The sequence below is a fragment of the Taurulus bubalis genome (assembly GCF_910589615.1).
Source record: "Taurulus bubalis genome assembly, chromosome: 10".
NCBI classification, from domain to species: domain Eukaryota; kingdom Metazoa; phylum Chordata; class Actinopteri; order Perciformes; family Cottidae; genus Taurulus; species Taurulus bubalis.
Genome location: NC_136598.1, coordinates 14,962,111 through 14,979,631, shown reverse-complemented (window position 1 = coordinate 14,979,631; position 17,521 = coordinate 14,962,111). Strand labels below are relative to the sequence as shown.

General features: G+C 40.9%; 2 protein-coding genes across 2 annotated transcripts; both read right to left on the bottom strand.

Moving 5' to 3' along the window:
* Positions 1–2,355: 2,355 nt before the first annotated feature.
* On the bottom strand, positions 2,356–8,684 carry hepacama (hepatic and glial cell adhesion molecule a; the record flags this gene model as incomplete). The annotated part of the gene is made up of 7 exons (XM_079224784.1): positions 2,356–3,180; positions 3,560–3,630; positions 3,786–3,853; positions 4,091–4,181; positions 5,587–5,868; positions 6,150–6,497; positions 8,588–8,684. 7 exons carry the CDS (start codon positions 8,682–8,684, stop codon positions 2,812–2,814), a joined length of 1,326 nt encoding a protein of 441 aa, XP_079080910.1. The 3' UTR covers positions 2,356–2,811.
* Positions 8,685–12,107: 3,423 nt separating this feature from the next.
* On the bottom strand, positions 12,108–15,844 carry nrgnb (neurogranin (protein kinase C substrate, RC3) b; the record flags this gene model as incomplete). The annotated part of the gene is made up of 3 exons (XM_079224655.1): positions 12,108–12,789; positions 14,195–14,396; positions 15,830–15,844. The coding sequence occupies 3 exons, from the start codon at positions 15,842–15,844 to the stop codon at positions 12,734–12,736; spliced, it is 273 nt and encodes a 90-aa protein (XP_079080781.1). The 3' UTR covers positions 12,108–12,733.
* Positions 15,845–17,521: the final 1,677 nt, after the last annotated feature.

Below are 17,521 nucleotides of genomic sequence, written 5' to 3'. Positions count from 1 at the left end.
CCTGTTGATAGAACTCTGCGAGTAAATTACTTGTTTTGCCTGAAAGGGGAACGAAGCAACGTAAGGCGCCCAAACTCTGCTTTTTATTAAGTTAATATATTAATCTTTTCGGCATGCATGTATTAAGATAAAAAGGGAACCACTGGTTCAATGTTTAACAATGCATTGCTTTTTGTATACTTATCATATGTTTTAACATTTTAAAGTTATAATCTGAAAAGTCACAAGCAAAGATGATAACTCTGAAATAAATACACCAGAGTATAAAGTGCAATAGTTGCCTCAGAAATAACAAATACTCAAGTTAAGAACAAACTTAGCACAGTACTGCAGTAAATGCACATACTGTGATAGTTTTCTCCACTGCATGCCAGACAGACAGTATGAGTGGTATGTTCAGAGTAGAAACAAGTTGTAATTAATTTTAATGTTGGAAAACCGGATGACAATATCAAGTAAATATTGGGTGTTATATGAATTTCGCGCAAAATGTGACAGTGTTTAGAAACTTGGAGAAGACGCTGGTAGGACTCTCTTCTCCTTTTTCCTTTTTTATCCATTGACCAGAATACAGATCAAAGCCTGTGCTCTACAATGGGACTACCTGTTGTTACTGCAAGTCCTGACCTAGACACAAAAAAGGGTATCGCTTTCCAACAATAGTAACCTTCTAATACTGAGGATTTCACATCAACAGGCTGGTGTGAACAAGGACATTAGCAAGGCTCGACCACACAGTAGGAGGAGGCAATTAATTAGAGATGGAGAGCATCAACATAATCTCTGTTCATCTCAGAGGATACCTACTCCCCACACACTTGCAGATGCTCGGAGACATGCACAATGGACTGCATGCTCGCAGGTGTGATCCTGCTCCCCACAGTCGAATTACTGCCTGGGCTTACAAGCTCCTCTGCCATGCTGGAGGAGAGATGGGACATGATGGGAAATAACTAATAGATATGTGACATCAAAAGAGAGGAAAAGTAATTTCCAAGCTCAATAAAAGGGCATTTCATTTTCCACTTACTGTCAGCCATGAATGATTATGCACATTTGTGTGCTTGCTCATCTGTGCTTGTGTGTGTCTGTGATGCTTATTCATGAGTCTGTGTGCAAGGGAATAAATTGTGTTTGAAATGGAACAAAGATGGCAAAGCACAGATCAAAACAGGCGGATCTGATTTGCTTATGTAATCATAAGACTCATCACACCTTCACTAACGGAAGATACATTTCAGGATAAAAGCAATTCATAAAATCATGCAGATCTTCATAACAAAAGATGTCCAGCTGGACCTCTGAAAGGAACACATTATCCTGATAATAGTGATGGAGGTGTGTGTGTGTGTGTGTGTGTGTGTGTGTGTGTGTGTGTGTGTGTGTGTGTGTGTGTGTGTGTCTGTGTCTGTGTCTGTGTGTTTGTGCACGTTTCTACACCCTTTCACAAGCTTGTAACCTCATAACCATTCAGCACATCCTTTTGGTCCATTTATTCCATGTTCCCTGTGTGTTTTTGTGGAATGGAAAAAAGAAAAAACATGCACTATACTAAAGAAAATAATACACCCCATATTATGTTATCATTACTTTTGTGTATGGATACAGTTGCCATATACTGTAAAGCCATTTGTTTATTTCCAGGAATGGTTTGCCCATAATCAAAAAGAGTCTGTTCATAGGAAAACAATTGGAGGCTACATGATTGCGTAACCTGCATTGAGATTTACTGTAAGCTAGATTTACTGTATTACTGACGACATGTCATAAACCCAAAGCCTTTCTTAAAGTTAATTATTACTATTAAGACACATTGCATACATTATCGCACATTGACCTTGTAATGTCAAGTATTGGAAGAGCGAGAGGAACTTTATTGTAGTCGACCAGTTGCTCATGAATGATGTCTTTTAGGGTGAATCAAAAGGACAAAATAGTGGTAACATATCAGAAGCATGAACATAAATTATGCACAATATACTCCAAAATACCATATGTCACCTGCTACATTTTGTATATTACAAATGGTAAAGTAAAATATATTTACCAATAATTCAGTTCCTCAATTGTGCATGTAAAGCAATGTGTGGGCGACACCTAATGGACTAGAAAGGAATGACGTGTATATTCTCGAACGGCCGATCACATTCAGCTCCCTCACAAAGACAAAGGAAGGTAAAGCATGTCTACGTTCTGATATTATTGGAAAACTGACGAACACACAATAAAATAATACTGTAGAAATCAAAAAGTCTAATAGCCTAAAATGTATGTATTGTAGCAGAGTTGTGGTGGAGAGTTTAAAAAAATTCACAACAATCTACAAACTATTTAAACTGTTTTTATTACCTGAGGTTATACAATGACCTAATCCTTAATAAGAATACACTTTGCAGTTTAATTGTTCGAAAAACACCCAACCCAAAACTATTAACTTACATATGTACAGGTACTTATCAAAAGTTCCCATGAAAATTCAAATTCATTAGGAAAAAAAATATATACCATATCTGGATTTATTTTTTACTGTCTGAGCATTCTATACATGATATTCTACATGCTGGTGGACAAAATATACTTTTTTCATGTGACAGGATGTCATCAAAAGACTACAGAAATACTGTGCATAGCCATAGCGAAATAGATGATAAATAATGGCATATGAAGTCAAAGAATTAGCTGAAAGTGAACTCATCTCTTATCCTAGTGCATCACATCCATTATCCTCGTGGCATGGTGCGACAGAGGATCAATAAACTACACGAATACTTAATACATATCACAGAATGAAAACATGCATCAAAGCAGCTGTCACTGCTGTGATGGGCAGTGAGTGTGATCAAAAGACTCCGGACACTCGACCTCTACAGGCAGGTGGCTGCTCGGGATGCCTACTGGCGGACGGACCTTTCTTATCGGGCTGAAACTTCGTGGAGATGAGCCAGGGGAGTGAGCAGGTGAGCGGACAGGGCGTAGCGGAGGGCCTGGAAGGGGTTGTGGAAGAGGCTGAGCCAGGGGAGAGGGGCTGCGGGGGTACCTGCGTGGGGCAGACCAGACGGGCCGCTCAGTTCTAAGGGAGGAGGAAGGACTAGGAAGGACTGGAGCATACAAAGCAGGAAGACTCATTTCTGATTGGACGGCAGCACTGCCAGTAAATTCTTCCAAACGCTCCAGAGTCTCCTGAAAGAAGATGAATGTTGATCAGCTGGGGTGTGATCTATGATTGTCATTTTAATGAAGCCATAATTTGTAAATCAAACTGAAGCTCTATGGATGGCAATGCTGGTCTGTCGGTCGATATATGCAGACTGAAATATCAACGAATTGATCAATTTCCATTCAACTTTGTAGACAGACATTTATGACCCCCAGAGAATGAATCATAATGACTTTGGTAATTAATCTCCTGACTTGGTTGACATTTTTGGCATATCGCTCAAAGAACCACTGTGGACAAGTACAGCCTCACAGAGCTGCTAGCATGGCTGTAGACTCTTGTTTCATTGTAAGGCTGCCAATGGCTTAACATATTCTGTTTTTCAATAAAAGAGTGACTTACATCTTCGTTGAGAACATAAAGAGGCATGGGACTCCTTCGACCAAGTGTAGTTGGTTTGGGAACAACATCAACTGCAAAACATTATTAATTATTTTAGTATTGACATTCCGCCAACAAGTTAACTTTCTCATGTGTTAAATCCTTGGGTCAAGGTGAGTTACAATTTAATAACAAATCCAAAGGTGTTTTATACATGTAAAGGTGATTAAATGTGATTGTTGCTCACCATCATGGCCATTTTCACTCTGCTCCAAATAGATGGGAGCTCTTTGGGGGACAGGTCGATGCTTCTTTCTACAGCAGGAAAAACACACAAACAATCCTTGCTGCTAAATGGTAGTTACAAGCCACAGGCCACTGTGTTTATTACTTTTTCACAAAATGTTCAGAGTATAATGAAACTGTTGAGCTACACTTGAGATTCTAGGCACACCCTCAAGTTCAATAGCAAAGCCAACGAGAGAGGAAGAAAGAGAGGGGGAGAGAGAGAAAAGAGGGGAAAGAGGGCCGAGAAGAAAAAGTAGCTCTCACTTGGATGGTTTCCAACAAGCGCACACTGTCACCAGGGTGATCAGGAGGAATATGCCCCCGGTGGACAGGATGATGTATAGCGAGCTCCGTCCTAAACCAGAGTGATACACAGAGGTAGACAAGGACACAAAGAAGGAAAGAAAGAAAGCAAGAAAGATGGAGAGCTTTGTGTCAATAAAAGCAGGACAATGCAGTGTTGCTTTCACTGAACCACTAACCTTACTCTGTCAGCCTAATGCTATTTTCTCTTTAACAGTGGAAAAGTAAAGTTTGCCGGATCCCATGAAGTTCGGTCTTCACGGAAACACATTTGTTAATTTGGAACATTGTGTTTTCTTTTAGATAAGCTAAGCATAAAATATAGTCAAGATATGCAATATTCAAAGCATTTGACTTTTCTTTTTTACATTGCTTGCCAAGTCGTTAGAGGGTGCTGGCATGAATAAGAGGCAGTGAAGTAGCACATTAGGGTAGTAGTCACTTTGAGACTTTATGCTGTGCTGCTATGCACGAAGAGGGAATAGAAATGAGTGTGAGGGCCTGTTGCTGTCTCTTCATGCAACACATAGTACAGTAATAATGAAGTCAGGATTACTGAGATCCACTGAGGCAAAGCGCTTTCCCCACCTGCCTTCTTCTTCTGCTCCCTCCTCGTAAATAACTGTCCATTCATTGGATTAGCCGGCCTCTCCCTCTCCCTCAGCCTGACATGTGGCCCTATGCTGGCCCTCAGTAACAGCCGCTCTGCTGCCAACTCTGCTGCACTCAGCCTGGATTTGCACTTGTTGTAAACAACATTGTTAGCGAGACCGGCATGCATGTGTATGGGTCAGCATGAGATGATAATTGCTTCTGCCAGCAACTGAAAATGAATGGTTGTTGAACAATGAGCTAAATACATACAGTGTTTTCATTTCCTGGAGGTTGGTATTTATTCGAGCTAGAAACCACTGCTGGAATGGAAGTTTACATTTACTTAAGTACTGTGCTGCCTATGCTTAGCATGAGTACTTAACATGAGTATTTCTATTTTTCACTGATATTAGTATTGCAAATGTTACTCCACTACATTTATCTGTAAGCTTTAGTTACTTTTTCATACAATCCTTTTGTATCGTAGACATATTATCATACAGTAAATATGATGCATTCTTATGGATTCAACTTTGTATTAAAATGGCAGCTAAAAAACCAGCTACATCATTAAAAGGCTGCTTACACATTGTTGCATGAGTAACAATAATCCAATATCATGTTAAAAACACTAACAAGGTCACTCTGCATCTAATTTGACTCTTTAAGTATTGTGTTAATATGTCTGTACTAGTATACTTTTTAAAGCAGAATCTTTAAGGATTTGTTATTACAGTAAAGAATTGGAATAATGTTTTCCACCTGTACTAGAAAACCCATCTGATGTCACTTTACCATCATCTCTTCATTTCTCACGTAAACTTGCAAAACTTGAGATCCTACCGGTGTAACATGCCACCTACTGTAGACAGTGAGCTTGACAGGCATGCTCTTCATGCTGCTGATGAGGTTCTCCACTGTGCAGGCGTAAATGTCATCGTCTGACATCACAACGCGTGAGATGCTCAGCACCTTTTGGTCATGTGAAAGCTGCAGACGTGTGTCATTGGTCAGCACCTTGCCTCCCTTCAGCCAACCGTAGATGGGCTTTGTGCCGTTATCGTGGGAACAGTGGAGGTTAAAGTGCTCGCTGTACTCCAGGACAGATGAGGCCATCATCTGGATGTAAGGTTTGGACACGGCGACTGAGGAGGATGACAGGACATATACACAGGGGCGCTTGAATATTCAAAGATACTGTATGAGAGAGTGGTTGACGTCTAGCTAAACACAAACATGATGAGTTGAATCTTAAAAAGAACACCAGTAACACTGTGAATCACTCTGTATGTATGTTTGGAACAACTAAACTCCTGTAAGTTACACTCTCTGCTAGATAACGTATTTTCAACTTGCATTGATATTTTCTTTCAGCTCATAACTCTGTGTGAACTCAGCTCTTTAAAAGGAAGCTCTCTCTGCATACCATCCACAGTGAGCCCAATGTAGCGCTCTCCAGTGAAGGTGTCATCTGTGATGGAGATCTCGACTTCGTAAGCCCCTTCGTCTGACAGCTGCAGGTTGTGAAGCAGCAGTGACCCATTCTCAAGCACCAGGATACGGTTGCGGTACTCTGGCCTCAGGTTCCCTATGATGTCTGTTCCTATGGACTGCACAACAGTGATGGGTTTCTCTTTGTCCCTCTTTAGCTGCCACTTAATCACAGGCTTGTCCAAGCTGCTGCTGGAGTAGCTGACTGACAAAAGGGCCTCTTTGCCCACCGTGCCCCTCACCACCTGGGTTTGGCTGGTCACATTCACCCCTGACACCTCACCTGGAAAAGAAGGGAAAAAGAAAGTAGTGAGGTCTTGAACTTAGAGGAACTAAAAGGGGTTGCATGGGGACAGTCACTTTGCAGCCCTTGATGCTCCACCAGCGAGCAAAGATGAGGCAAATCACTCAAGTTAAACAGCAGAGGACACATTAATTACTGCAACACTAATTACCACCATTACTATAAGAACAGCCATAAATGAATCAGAGCAGCAAAGGAGCATGGATACGATGGAGCGGATACATTTACGGTGTAAGTACAACATTAAGGAACTTAACTCCTAATGTTTAGGCCGAGTAGCTTCCACCACTTTTGTATTACAGAATGTATTAAAGCATGTGCTTTTTTCTTTGATTTCTGTAGTCACTTCATTTCCAGTGTTGGCTTTATCATCAAAATACATCTTACATGCTAATGCATCCATTATCAATCTTATTTGCTGATTTACTTCACTGGTCATTTTTTTAACAAAATCATCAAATTCACGACACAATGCAAAGATGCAAGCTCTGCACCCCGAGGTCCAATGTAAGCATTCAATTTCTTAATCTAATTTTGAATAAACACCAGCATTCAACCTAAGTGTGCATTGAAATAAAACAAATAGAATAGTTATAGAAGCAGTCCACTAAAACCTTGCTTTTCAAGTACTTTTCCACCACTGCTGAAAACTTGATATTAAGCATCACTTTCTATGTAAAATCCACTTTTTAACCATGCTACTGACTTTGAAATGTTCATTACATTACAAACTATTTGAATGAAACAACTGTTTCATAGATATACTTTACATTTTCACATAACTGCAAAAAAATACTTGTTGGATGCTTTCTTCTTGGTTAGAGACTTGAACTCAGATGCATACTCGTTGCTTTTCACTAATCACTGATCTGTTTCTCAGAAACTCCCTCTAGGAATTCCTCAGGACCTCTCGTGGTGAACAACTAATACTCTAATTTTGATTTGTGTTCCCCAATTATTCTCCACCTCCCATAGGGAAACAGGGATAAGGTGTTACAGTGGGAGCCACATTTCATCTTTTATAAAAGAGCCCTGTCTTGGAAACCGAACACTGCAAAGCTATTATGTTCTCAGTGGAGGTTCCTATAACTCAGCTGTGGCCGGACACATGCAGCTCTAAACATTGGCTGCGGGCCTGCGAGGGGCATCCCACTGTTAGGCCTCAGTGATGGAAAGATCAACCTAGGAGAGAGGGAGGACACAGAGAGTCTGCACTGTTCACGATTCTTTGCAGTGAGGCAGTTAGCAGGGCATCGCCTCATTGCCGTGGTAACCATTTGGTCCGCCTGACAGGGGTTGCCAAGGCGATAAGACAAAGGGCATGATTGTTGGAACTAGTTTCCTCCCTTGAAAAGAGTGCGAGAGCGCGAGAGAGAGGGAGAGAAAGCGAGAGAAAGAGAGTGAGTCTTTGTCACTGGGGAAGTTGGAGATAGACACTGGTTCAAGTGATTCTACCAAAACTGACCTGGTTGGGTAAACTGGTAAACTGGGTACACTGGGTACATGGTACGGTCATGAAATTAAATCACCACATTTAAATACCCCAAATCACCACATGCTAAACTTCTGCCATTGCTTTACTACTCAAATGGACTCATCTAAAGCTTTTCACACTCAAAAGCACTAATAACCGGCTCTACACAAAACTTATCATCACACTTAACCTACACATCCCCTTCTTACACACCTACAATGGACACTCCAGCTCCTTTGAGCTCGGGATGGGGCCCAATAGAGGAGCACCACCCATGAACAAATCCATTGTGTCGCCAATCCGTGGCACACAAGGACAAGACAAAAAATGTAGATGAATTTAACCTGGATTAACTTCACTTTTGATCTTCTTTTTTTTACGTGACACAATGAACGTAACCAAAGACTGTAAAATAGGACAATTCTAAAAGACTTTAATTTATATGATCATTACTGGGCACAGTCCGATTTTTCTTTCAGAATATAACAATTTGATTTAAATGCATTTGATGGGTTGTCATCTGAAAGACAGCAGAGGATCAGGGATTTTTTGTATCCTCTAATCTCTGGACGGCCAAACAAATGTTTGAGCTTACCTGTGAAGAGAAGGAGGAGGAGGCCAAAGAGCGTCAGTAGAGGAGGAATGTCAGGAAAAGTGTTGCCTGTAGAGGAGGTCTTCCTCTCCACCTTCATCTTGTGTCCTGGGCAGAGTCTTTCTCCCACTTAGTGAGCATGGTTTACCCACCCTGGGCACGTCTCTGCGGCTCAACACTTTCTCCACTGCCCTGCCTGCCTGCAACACTGCAGCCTCCGCCTGGTCCCACTGAGCCCCACTCTCCTCACAGCACCCCAGTCACAGCCAACAACAGCCAACTGTGTGTGCGTGTGAGTGTGTGTGTGTGTGTGTGTGTGTTTGTGTGAGACAGAGACATAGTGTAGATGAACCCCTCTCTTCTACTGCAAGTTGCCCTTTCAGAAAGGAGCTCAAAAGGAATAGTGTTTGCTTTTTTTAGGCAGTTATTTATCTTTTTGTTCTTTTTCTAAAGCTTTATGGAACAAAATAATTGCTATTTTTTTTATTACACAGTAACTAAGAGGTTGAATGTAATATTGAGTTCAGCTACTTTCCAAGAATTCCTATTGGGGAGGACTACTGTACTTCAACTCTAAGAGGAGCCCACTTAAAACTGTGAAATGTCTGAGTTTGAAAAACAACTCACTTCCCCCCTCTTTGGCCCACTTTTGTCACATTGTGCAAACTCCTGTCTGGACTGGAGCCTCACAATAAACTCACAATTTGTCACTGGGCAACCAACCAACCCTGCAGTTGAGCCACACGCACGCACATGCAGCCTCGAAGCCTGTTTGGTGCTATTGCTCCAGAGCTGTCAGGTGTATGATCCACGGGGCAATACCTGGAGGTGAGAGCTACATCATACTGAAAACAACAAATAAAGGAAACACATTTTGTACCTACTTTGTCCTCTAGGTGGTATAAGTGCTACATTTAGCCAGTGAACTGAAGGAGGCAACGCTTTCAGAAAAAAACGCTGTTTTTTAATGTTTTTACATAAAAGTTATGGATTGGAATGCATCCGGTGCTTTATGACAATAAAAGACAACATCTCAGTACGAGTCAAGATACAATAGTTTGATTTATCTACCATCTTCTTATTTATTGTAAACTGGACATATTGGTCTTATTACATCAGACATGATGTTATGTAGAACATATCACATCAGTCTTGTTTTTTTTTATTAAGGCTTGCATGCATTGTTGACTCAATTGCATAACAAATCATCTCTCCCACTTTAGGAAAGTAGTCTTTTGTCTAGAGTTTTTCTCTTTTTTTGGTATTTTGTTTGACAACAAAGGGATGTTTTATGCAGAGGAGGAAGCATGATAGATAGAAAGCTCCAGGAATGTGGGAACAGATGCTGTTCACCACCACTCTCCCAGGCCTCAGACTTCAGAGTACTGGGCCATCAAAGCCGAACCTCTCCCCTTCACCTCTGCCCTCGATAAAAAGCAGCACCTCCCTCTTCCTCTCATCTTCTAACACACTTTAAATCAAGGAGCACTCTTTCCATACAATACAGAGAGCGGGAGCACAGAAGTGGCCTGTGTGTCTCAGGCAGTTTGGTTGCGAGTGTAATGATAAAAACCATTCACCATCACGTTTAGTCCAACGGGACTGATGTCATTCTGCGTGACTCAGACGTGCAGATTTGACAAAATGTACCAATGAATGTACAATGTGAAGCAGTATGAAATCACATCTTTTGACTGTGACTCCTAATTGATAGTAATATATCAGTTGTTGTTCATTACAGTCCTCTCATTAGTGCTGAGTTGTGTAACCTACTTGGTATTAATGACAGCATGTATCCTAAAATGGGGGTGACAGTGGCGTAACCATTGGAAAGCAGCGCCCCCTGCTGTTTTCCCTGGCTTATTCATCTCTAATTATCACCCAGGAGACCAGAAAGATATTTTCTCTCTGACAAGCTATCTGAGAAGCACACACACCAACCAAGCAGATCTTTCACATGATCTCCTCCTAAAATAGCCCATCTACAGCTTAACAAGCTGCAAATGGGACAGAACTATTATTATTATTATTAAGTTTAAGGCGACTTTACAAACTCACACTCTCTCACATGCCTCGCATGAGGATCCATTAACACCCTGACCGACAGGGTTTTCAGGATGTATTTCTTTCTGGAAAACTGTCTTTGCCTTCACTCTCAGAATTAAATTTGAAGCACAACGTGGGTGTTGTGCTATGTTTGGAGGTGTGCACAATATTGATTGTTCACCCCCAGTCCTTGAAGAGACAGGAGAACATGGTGGCCATGGTACCTCTGGGACTGAGCAGGAGAAAAGAGAGAACCAGTCTGTGTAAAACCCTTAGAGGATGTTTATGAGAGCATGGCGGAGGAGGAATGTCAGGCTGAGAAGGAAGTGGCTTTGCAAAACCACTGAGAGATGCTAGTTGTCGTTGACACAATCAACAACGCCTGTGTGTGTGTGTGTGTGTGTGTGTGTGTGTGTGTGTGTGTGTGTGCGCACTAAAGAGCCAATGAGTGACTTGAGTGGGATCTGCACACTAAGGCATGGGCTGTGTGTATTCCTGTGTGAGAATACATGTGCAGTTTGAGTTTCTGCTGAGTGCTACGTGGCTTAGATGTGTGTAGGTGGTTTGAGTGGGAGCACTGGGAGACTGAAGATGCTCTAGTCTGTTTTTCATCAAGTGAACAAGATTGCCTGACCAAATGAAGGAAACAATTTGTACCACCCTTATTGCAATAAAGGTAGACCAAAAAGTATTGCACAAATACACATCACTCCAGTGGTGTGGCTGTTTTGAACAGTGCACTTGTTGATAGGATGATATCTTAAAGCATCCCAACTCTGCATCCAAACTCTGCAACAACAATCTAATTATTTAAATACCCTGTGTATTATTATGAGTAAAACCCCAATTCATTTGTATTATGTAATTAACAGCAGTAAAATGAGAAGTACACAGTTTTATGTTGTGAATTTTTCACAAGATTCCTTGTGCAAGAGAGCCAAACACGAGACAAAACATTGCTTCTGCTTCATGGAAACTGCCCTCTCCAATTAGCAGCCCTGCTTATGTTGCAGTGACAAAAAAAACAGTGAGACGCTTTGGTGGCTGCACTATACACAAATCTCAACTTTACTGTTGAAGAATAGAGATGGAGGTGACATTTTACATAAAAGGTATAGTTCAATAACAAACCTGAATTGACCTGAATTAATGAAGTTAAAAACAGACATTTCACTGTATAATTAAGGTGGATTTATTTGTGTAATGACATGACTCCACAGCAAAGTTCAGCAAGGTACGATTCAATTAGTTTTAAAGAACAACGGCTCTGCAGACTTTGATAATATAATTCACACACCTGATTCAACATATGTCAAACTACTTAAACCCACCAACACAACAACAGAGCATATGAAGCAATGTATCATAAGGTAAAGCTGTACCAAATGCATCTGAAAAAAAAAAAAAAGTGTAATTACTGCATGCTTACTGTTCTGGAAGATCAGATTTATAGAAAATGATTGAAAAGTTGAAAAGAGAACCATCTTAAATTTTGAAAAAGATAACCGAGGCAAATGCAACCTGAATTACGTAATTTAGAGTAAATAGAACATACATAGCTTTTCTCTTTTGATGTTTTAATAATTTTTGTAAGCAAGTCAAATAGGTAAATGATAGTCACGATACAAGCACATCGTAAACAATGCAAAATAACAAATAACTTAAGCCGCTAAATATGCAAAGTCTAATGCTGATGCATTCAAGGTTTATACACATATGGTATGAACTGATCCATCAAAAAAGAAAAAGCCCTGTTTAGCATTTAGAGGACATTCATTTTCACATTCACAGATCATCATCTAAAAACTAGCACACTACCAGAAGTTTCACAAGTACATGCAGTGAGTTGCAAATTCTGGGTCAAAGACATCCGTACTGATGAGACTGCTGAAGAAGCAGAGAGGGAGTGTTAAAGTTCACAAAATTCACATCACATACCCTCAAAACTGTTGGGTTCATTTTTTACTGCTAATGTGTTTTGAAAAAGAAAATGACTTCCGGGGTAGAAAGGTGTGCCTAAAAGCCATCAGCTCAACCAGCTTATGCCAGCCATCCCTCGCTCCCTTGTTTCGCCTCTTTCTCTTCATCCAGGTCAGGACAGCGTCATTGCTCTGGCACATTTGTGTCTTCTCTCTCTACTGTCCCCGATCCTCCTGCCTCTAAAAACAGAAACAGGCAAGACGTAATCAAACACTGCGTAGCTTGGAAAGAGCAGTTTCTGTAAACGCTCTTGTCGTCAAGCTCAGAGACTCTAGTGCACGACCGCAAACTGTAAGGTTGTGGGTGGATCTATTATAAAAACACACTTGAAGAGAACTTTATATCGAGTTGCTACTTCAGGAAAATTCATTCTCAAAGGAGATAAAACTGACGTTTTATGCGTATTTTGCAACGCTCAGAACTTGACTCAAAAAACAATTCTGTTGTGAAAAGGGGGTCTCCTCCAATGGGAGGGAATGCAAGGTTTCAGTCCGACAGGTCCATTAATTTTGCTTGGCTCCCTGAAGCATATACTGTACCTAATGCACCTGGCGCTATAAATACATCTCCTGCAAAGGATGCAAGGCAGCCAAAAACGGGGTTAGGGAGATTCACTGACAGCATCCCTTGTGTCAGCCACATCTCCAAAGAAAATGCTGCTTTGTCTTGGAGGAAAAGGTGAAATTTTGAGGGCTGGGAAACTAAAGTTCTCTCTACCTGGAGAACTTGTTTCAGAAAAAAAAAAAAAAATTTGATTTGAGTGGATATCTGATGTAAATATGTGGAGTTCTGAGTAAAATGTTATACTGTTTAATACTATGAGAAAATAAAATAAATATATATAAAAGCTAATCGAAGTGCAACTTTTGCTTGTGTTAAACAGTAAATAATTTTTTGGAACTAAAAATCTGAAACCATGTTCATAGTTGTATAAAATACAAACTAGGAAAACATTTTTACCATCGAGAGAACTTTCCAGGTCAACTGAACTCTGACAAGCGTCTTTTCTCTCTTGCGATTTAACAGAACACGCAGAAGCGGACCCATTAATAACCCTAACAGGATAATTAATTAAATGATTTAATCATCTGTTGGCGACCCTATGTGGTAAGTAAATGAGTCACGCAGAAATCTATTGCATTAATCACACGTGGGATAATCCATAAGGGGCTCTAATAGCTGTGTTTAATTACGTATGGCTTTTAAATGGTTTCTTCTCCAGTGTGTATGATGATTAATTAGTTTATGTTCTTGCATGATGCGTTTGGCTCTGAGAAAAGCTTTTAGTCACAACATCTTTCTCTTAACATCTTAAAATGGGACACCTCAAGAGGTCTAACGCTCAACCAACAACATGCAGAACATACTATGCAATCCTATTTTGCTTATATATGATCTTAAATTATTTTACCTATACGTCTGTTTAACTTATGCTCTCCTTCACTTACCTTTCTTTACCTACTGTAGTTGCAGCTCTTGATGCGAGCCTCTGTTATCACCCTAACAGTGACTAGCCATAATGGTCTCTTCCACGGCCTCATGTGACCTACCGGTAGTCTGATCCCCTGGTTCTACACCACTGACCTGTGTCCCCTCTGCTGCCGTTGAGCACATCCCCAGAGCTGCTCACCTCCTCCCCTTCCGCTTTGTCCTCCGGCTTCATCTTCTTACGGGTCATGTGCCCACGGAAACCGGCCTGTATCTTGGCAGCAGCCCTGTTGGCCTCGGGGTCATCCAGGGGAATGTCCATGATGTCCTCCTCCTCCTGGGGCCGGCTGCACTCCTCCTGCCGAGAAGACCAGAAAGTAGTAGTCGGTCACAGGAGGGTGGCATATTACATGATCAGATGAGGTTGTTGTTTTTTCCTGGAACATTGGGGGAAGAATCTATCCCGCAACAGATTGTGATACCATATTTTGATAACTGTATATACGACAACACAGTTTTTTCGACAGTGAGGCATGTGTGCTTGTTGCCAAGTGGCTTTCCCTATTACATGACTTCAACAAGGCTCTCAGGAGGTCACTAACCTACATTGCCTCCTTTTCTCTCCCCCCTTCTCCTCTTGTCATATAATACATTGATGTTTGAGTTTTGTAATGAATCATCATCGTCTGCTGTGTTTTTGTCTCTTTTCACCATGGGAAAGAGCAGACAGGATTCCCAAACTGAGTGACAGTTAATGGTTATAAAATCATTGATAATTTTTGACTACACTAACTGACTAAAGCAATTTTTTGTTGTTGTTGTTGTGTTTTTTGGGGTAAAAAACAAGGCTGGTGGAAATGATTGCTTAATTTTTTTACAATACATTTAATGATAATACTTCTTATTTCAAAGAGACTGGACGTATGTTAAAAAGTATTTATTTCGAGGGTAAACTAATTCCGTTCACTGCAACCTGGGCCAAAAAAAAAAGAATGAGCCAGCGAAAATGCTCCTGAAGTCAACAGCAGCAGCTCATTCACTGAAATTACAGCATCTACTGCCCCAAAGGAAACGTGTGGTGGGCGGAAGATACATTCTGGCTTGTCATAAAGTGTCAGTAGAATAGCGCCATGGCTGTCGACAAATTATGTAAACATCAATTAGAATTTTATGGTGAACACATTTCAGCTACACACCATATTTTGCTTATAGAAACAGATTGGCATCTCACACAAAGGCAACCCACTGAACGAGCCTACCGTCATCCCACTGCCTTGGTTATGCAGTGCATCACATCTCCAGTGAAACCCCTTCAGTGTAGGAGTGTGACCACCCACCTGTTCAGCCAGCATTCATTAGCCTCGCTGTCTGACTGCTCACTGAGCAGCCAGAATCCAGTTTTTGTGCAGCAGCAGACTGCACTGGATTTTGCTTGCTACACACCTTGTCAGGGGTCTTATCATTTTTCATTTCCTCAGGGTCCTTAGGGTCCTGACACAAATTGATTTTGAATATTCAACAAATAAAAGTTTGAAAACTGTGTAAAGACTTTATGTGGTCTAATCTGTGAAAAACCTATCATGTGTAAGCCATAATTATTCAAACGGTAAAAATAATTTCAAGTAAGGAAAAAAAAACACACATGGCAGTCTGCCATTTGAGGGCAAACAAACGCTTGTAAATATGATCAATAACTAACAAACTGCAATACCCAATTAACCAAACTGATAAGTGGTTAAAACATGTAAATTAAAATAATCATCAAAAAGTGAATCTGAAGCTTCTACTTACATTGTGACAGTCCATGTCTTACTCTCAGAGATGATTTCAGTCTTCAGGTGAGCGGACCTAGTACGACTTGTATGCTTCTATGTGGACCAAGCAAAGCTCTCTTTAAATGAGTCTCCGGTATAATACAGATGCCTCACTGGCTCTTACTAACAATCACAGTATGTTCAGTAACAACCGCTCATGCACAGAGTGAGAGAGAGACATACAGTCAGAGAGAGAGGAAGAGAGAAAGAGGGAGGGAGGGAAAGAGAAACCTCCTACAAACATGACAGTGTGTGTTCCATCTTTTCTGTCCCATTAAGGCTGCTGACCTGCCGTGTCTGAGGAAACATTCACCGAGCACAGCCGAAAGACTGCAGGAAAAGTCACTGAAGGCTAAATATGAAGACTGTTTTATGATTTCAAGTTTTGAAGTGAAAATGATGAATCTGTGAAATGTAAATTGGGAAACCACTAGGTGACTACCATGCACTGAGCGTCATACAAATTCACAAGTTTCAGTGTTACAACAACAAACTCCACAAATAAAAACGGATGACCAACATAAAAATACTATGTAAAAGCCAGATGGTCACAAAACAATGATTGCTGACTTATAAATTCTACTAATAGCGTGAAAATAAAACCGTGTAAGCATCTTGGGCTGTTTTACACTAGTAGGTGTTATACATGTATTAGAGGCAGAATGAGTTAACAACCCTCTCCATCCCTCTGATCCCAGCTGGCATGGCCGCCCACACTCTTCTGCCAGCCTCAGAGACAAGACGGAGAGCGAGAGAGAGAAAGAGAGAGAGAGAGAGAGAGAGAGAGAGAGAGAGAGAGTTATGTATCGGACACACAACGCTCTCCTGCTGGTTTACTAAGCAGTCATACAATATGTTAAATTATCCTCACACCTAATTTCCCAAAGCTGCTGTGCTGTATAGATCAATTCACTGTGAATTTGAGGGAACGATAACTACTGTGTAATTCAATTTACTGTCATCAATCATGGCAGGATATAATAATTAATATATCTAACACACTATTTATTCTCCTATGCTGAGAGTATAGGAACATCCTATACCCAGGCATATCAATTAAAATAAAAGACAAGATATCTGACATACTGCAGCTAGGTCACTGATAGATGGCCTATATACTGTATATATATATTGTACAGTTTTGTGGTAGCTTTGTTCCAGTAGAAGTAACTTCTGCCACGAAGAAAGAGTATACAAAATATCACTGTACTGTGTGCAAAAATACAGAAAGTGCTGTGGTACTTAATCACTCATTTAAACGACTGCTATTAAAGGTAGATTACTGACACAGATGGTGCCTAGCAACTATCAGCATCACCATATCCTATTAATTCCATGACGACACTAAGAGAGAGCAGGATGGTGAGGGGTTACCATGGGAACATCCTCAGTACCCCTTCCTACACTCCCTCCCCCCCTGTGTGTTTGGAGCCTAGTTGGACTAGACAAATCAGACAGGGCTAACTGTGACAGCAGTAAAACTGTTAAAGGTCCTAATTCACAAGACAAATGGACCAGTCTGTCTTTTATGATGATAGATTACTGAATCCAGTTTCAATCTGCGGAGGCTGTAGTGCCTCCCGAGAGGAGAGCGGATCTGGCACTAACAAAGCCACAGTATTACAGTTTTATGAGCATGCGGCAGAGCAAAGGCCTCAAACAGCATCTC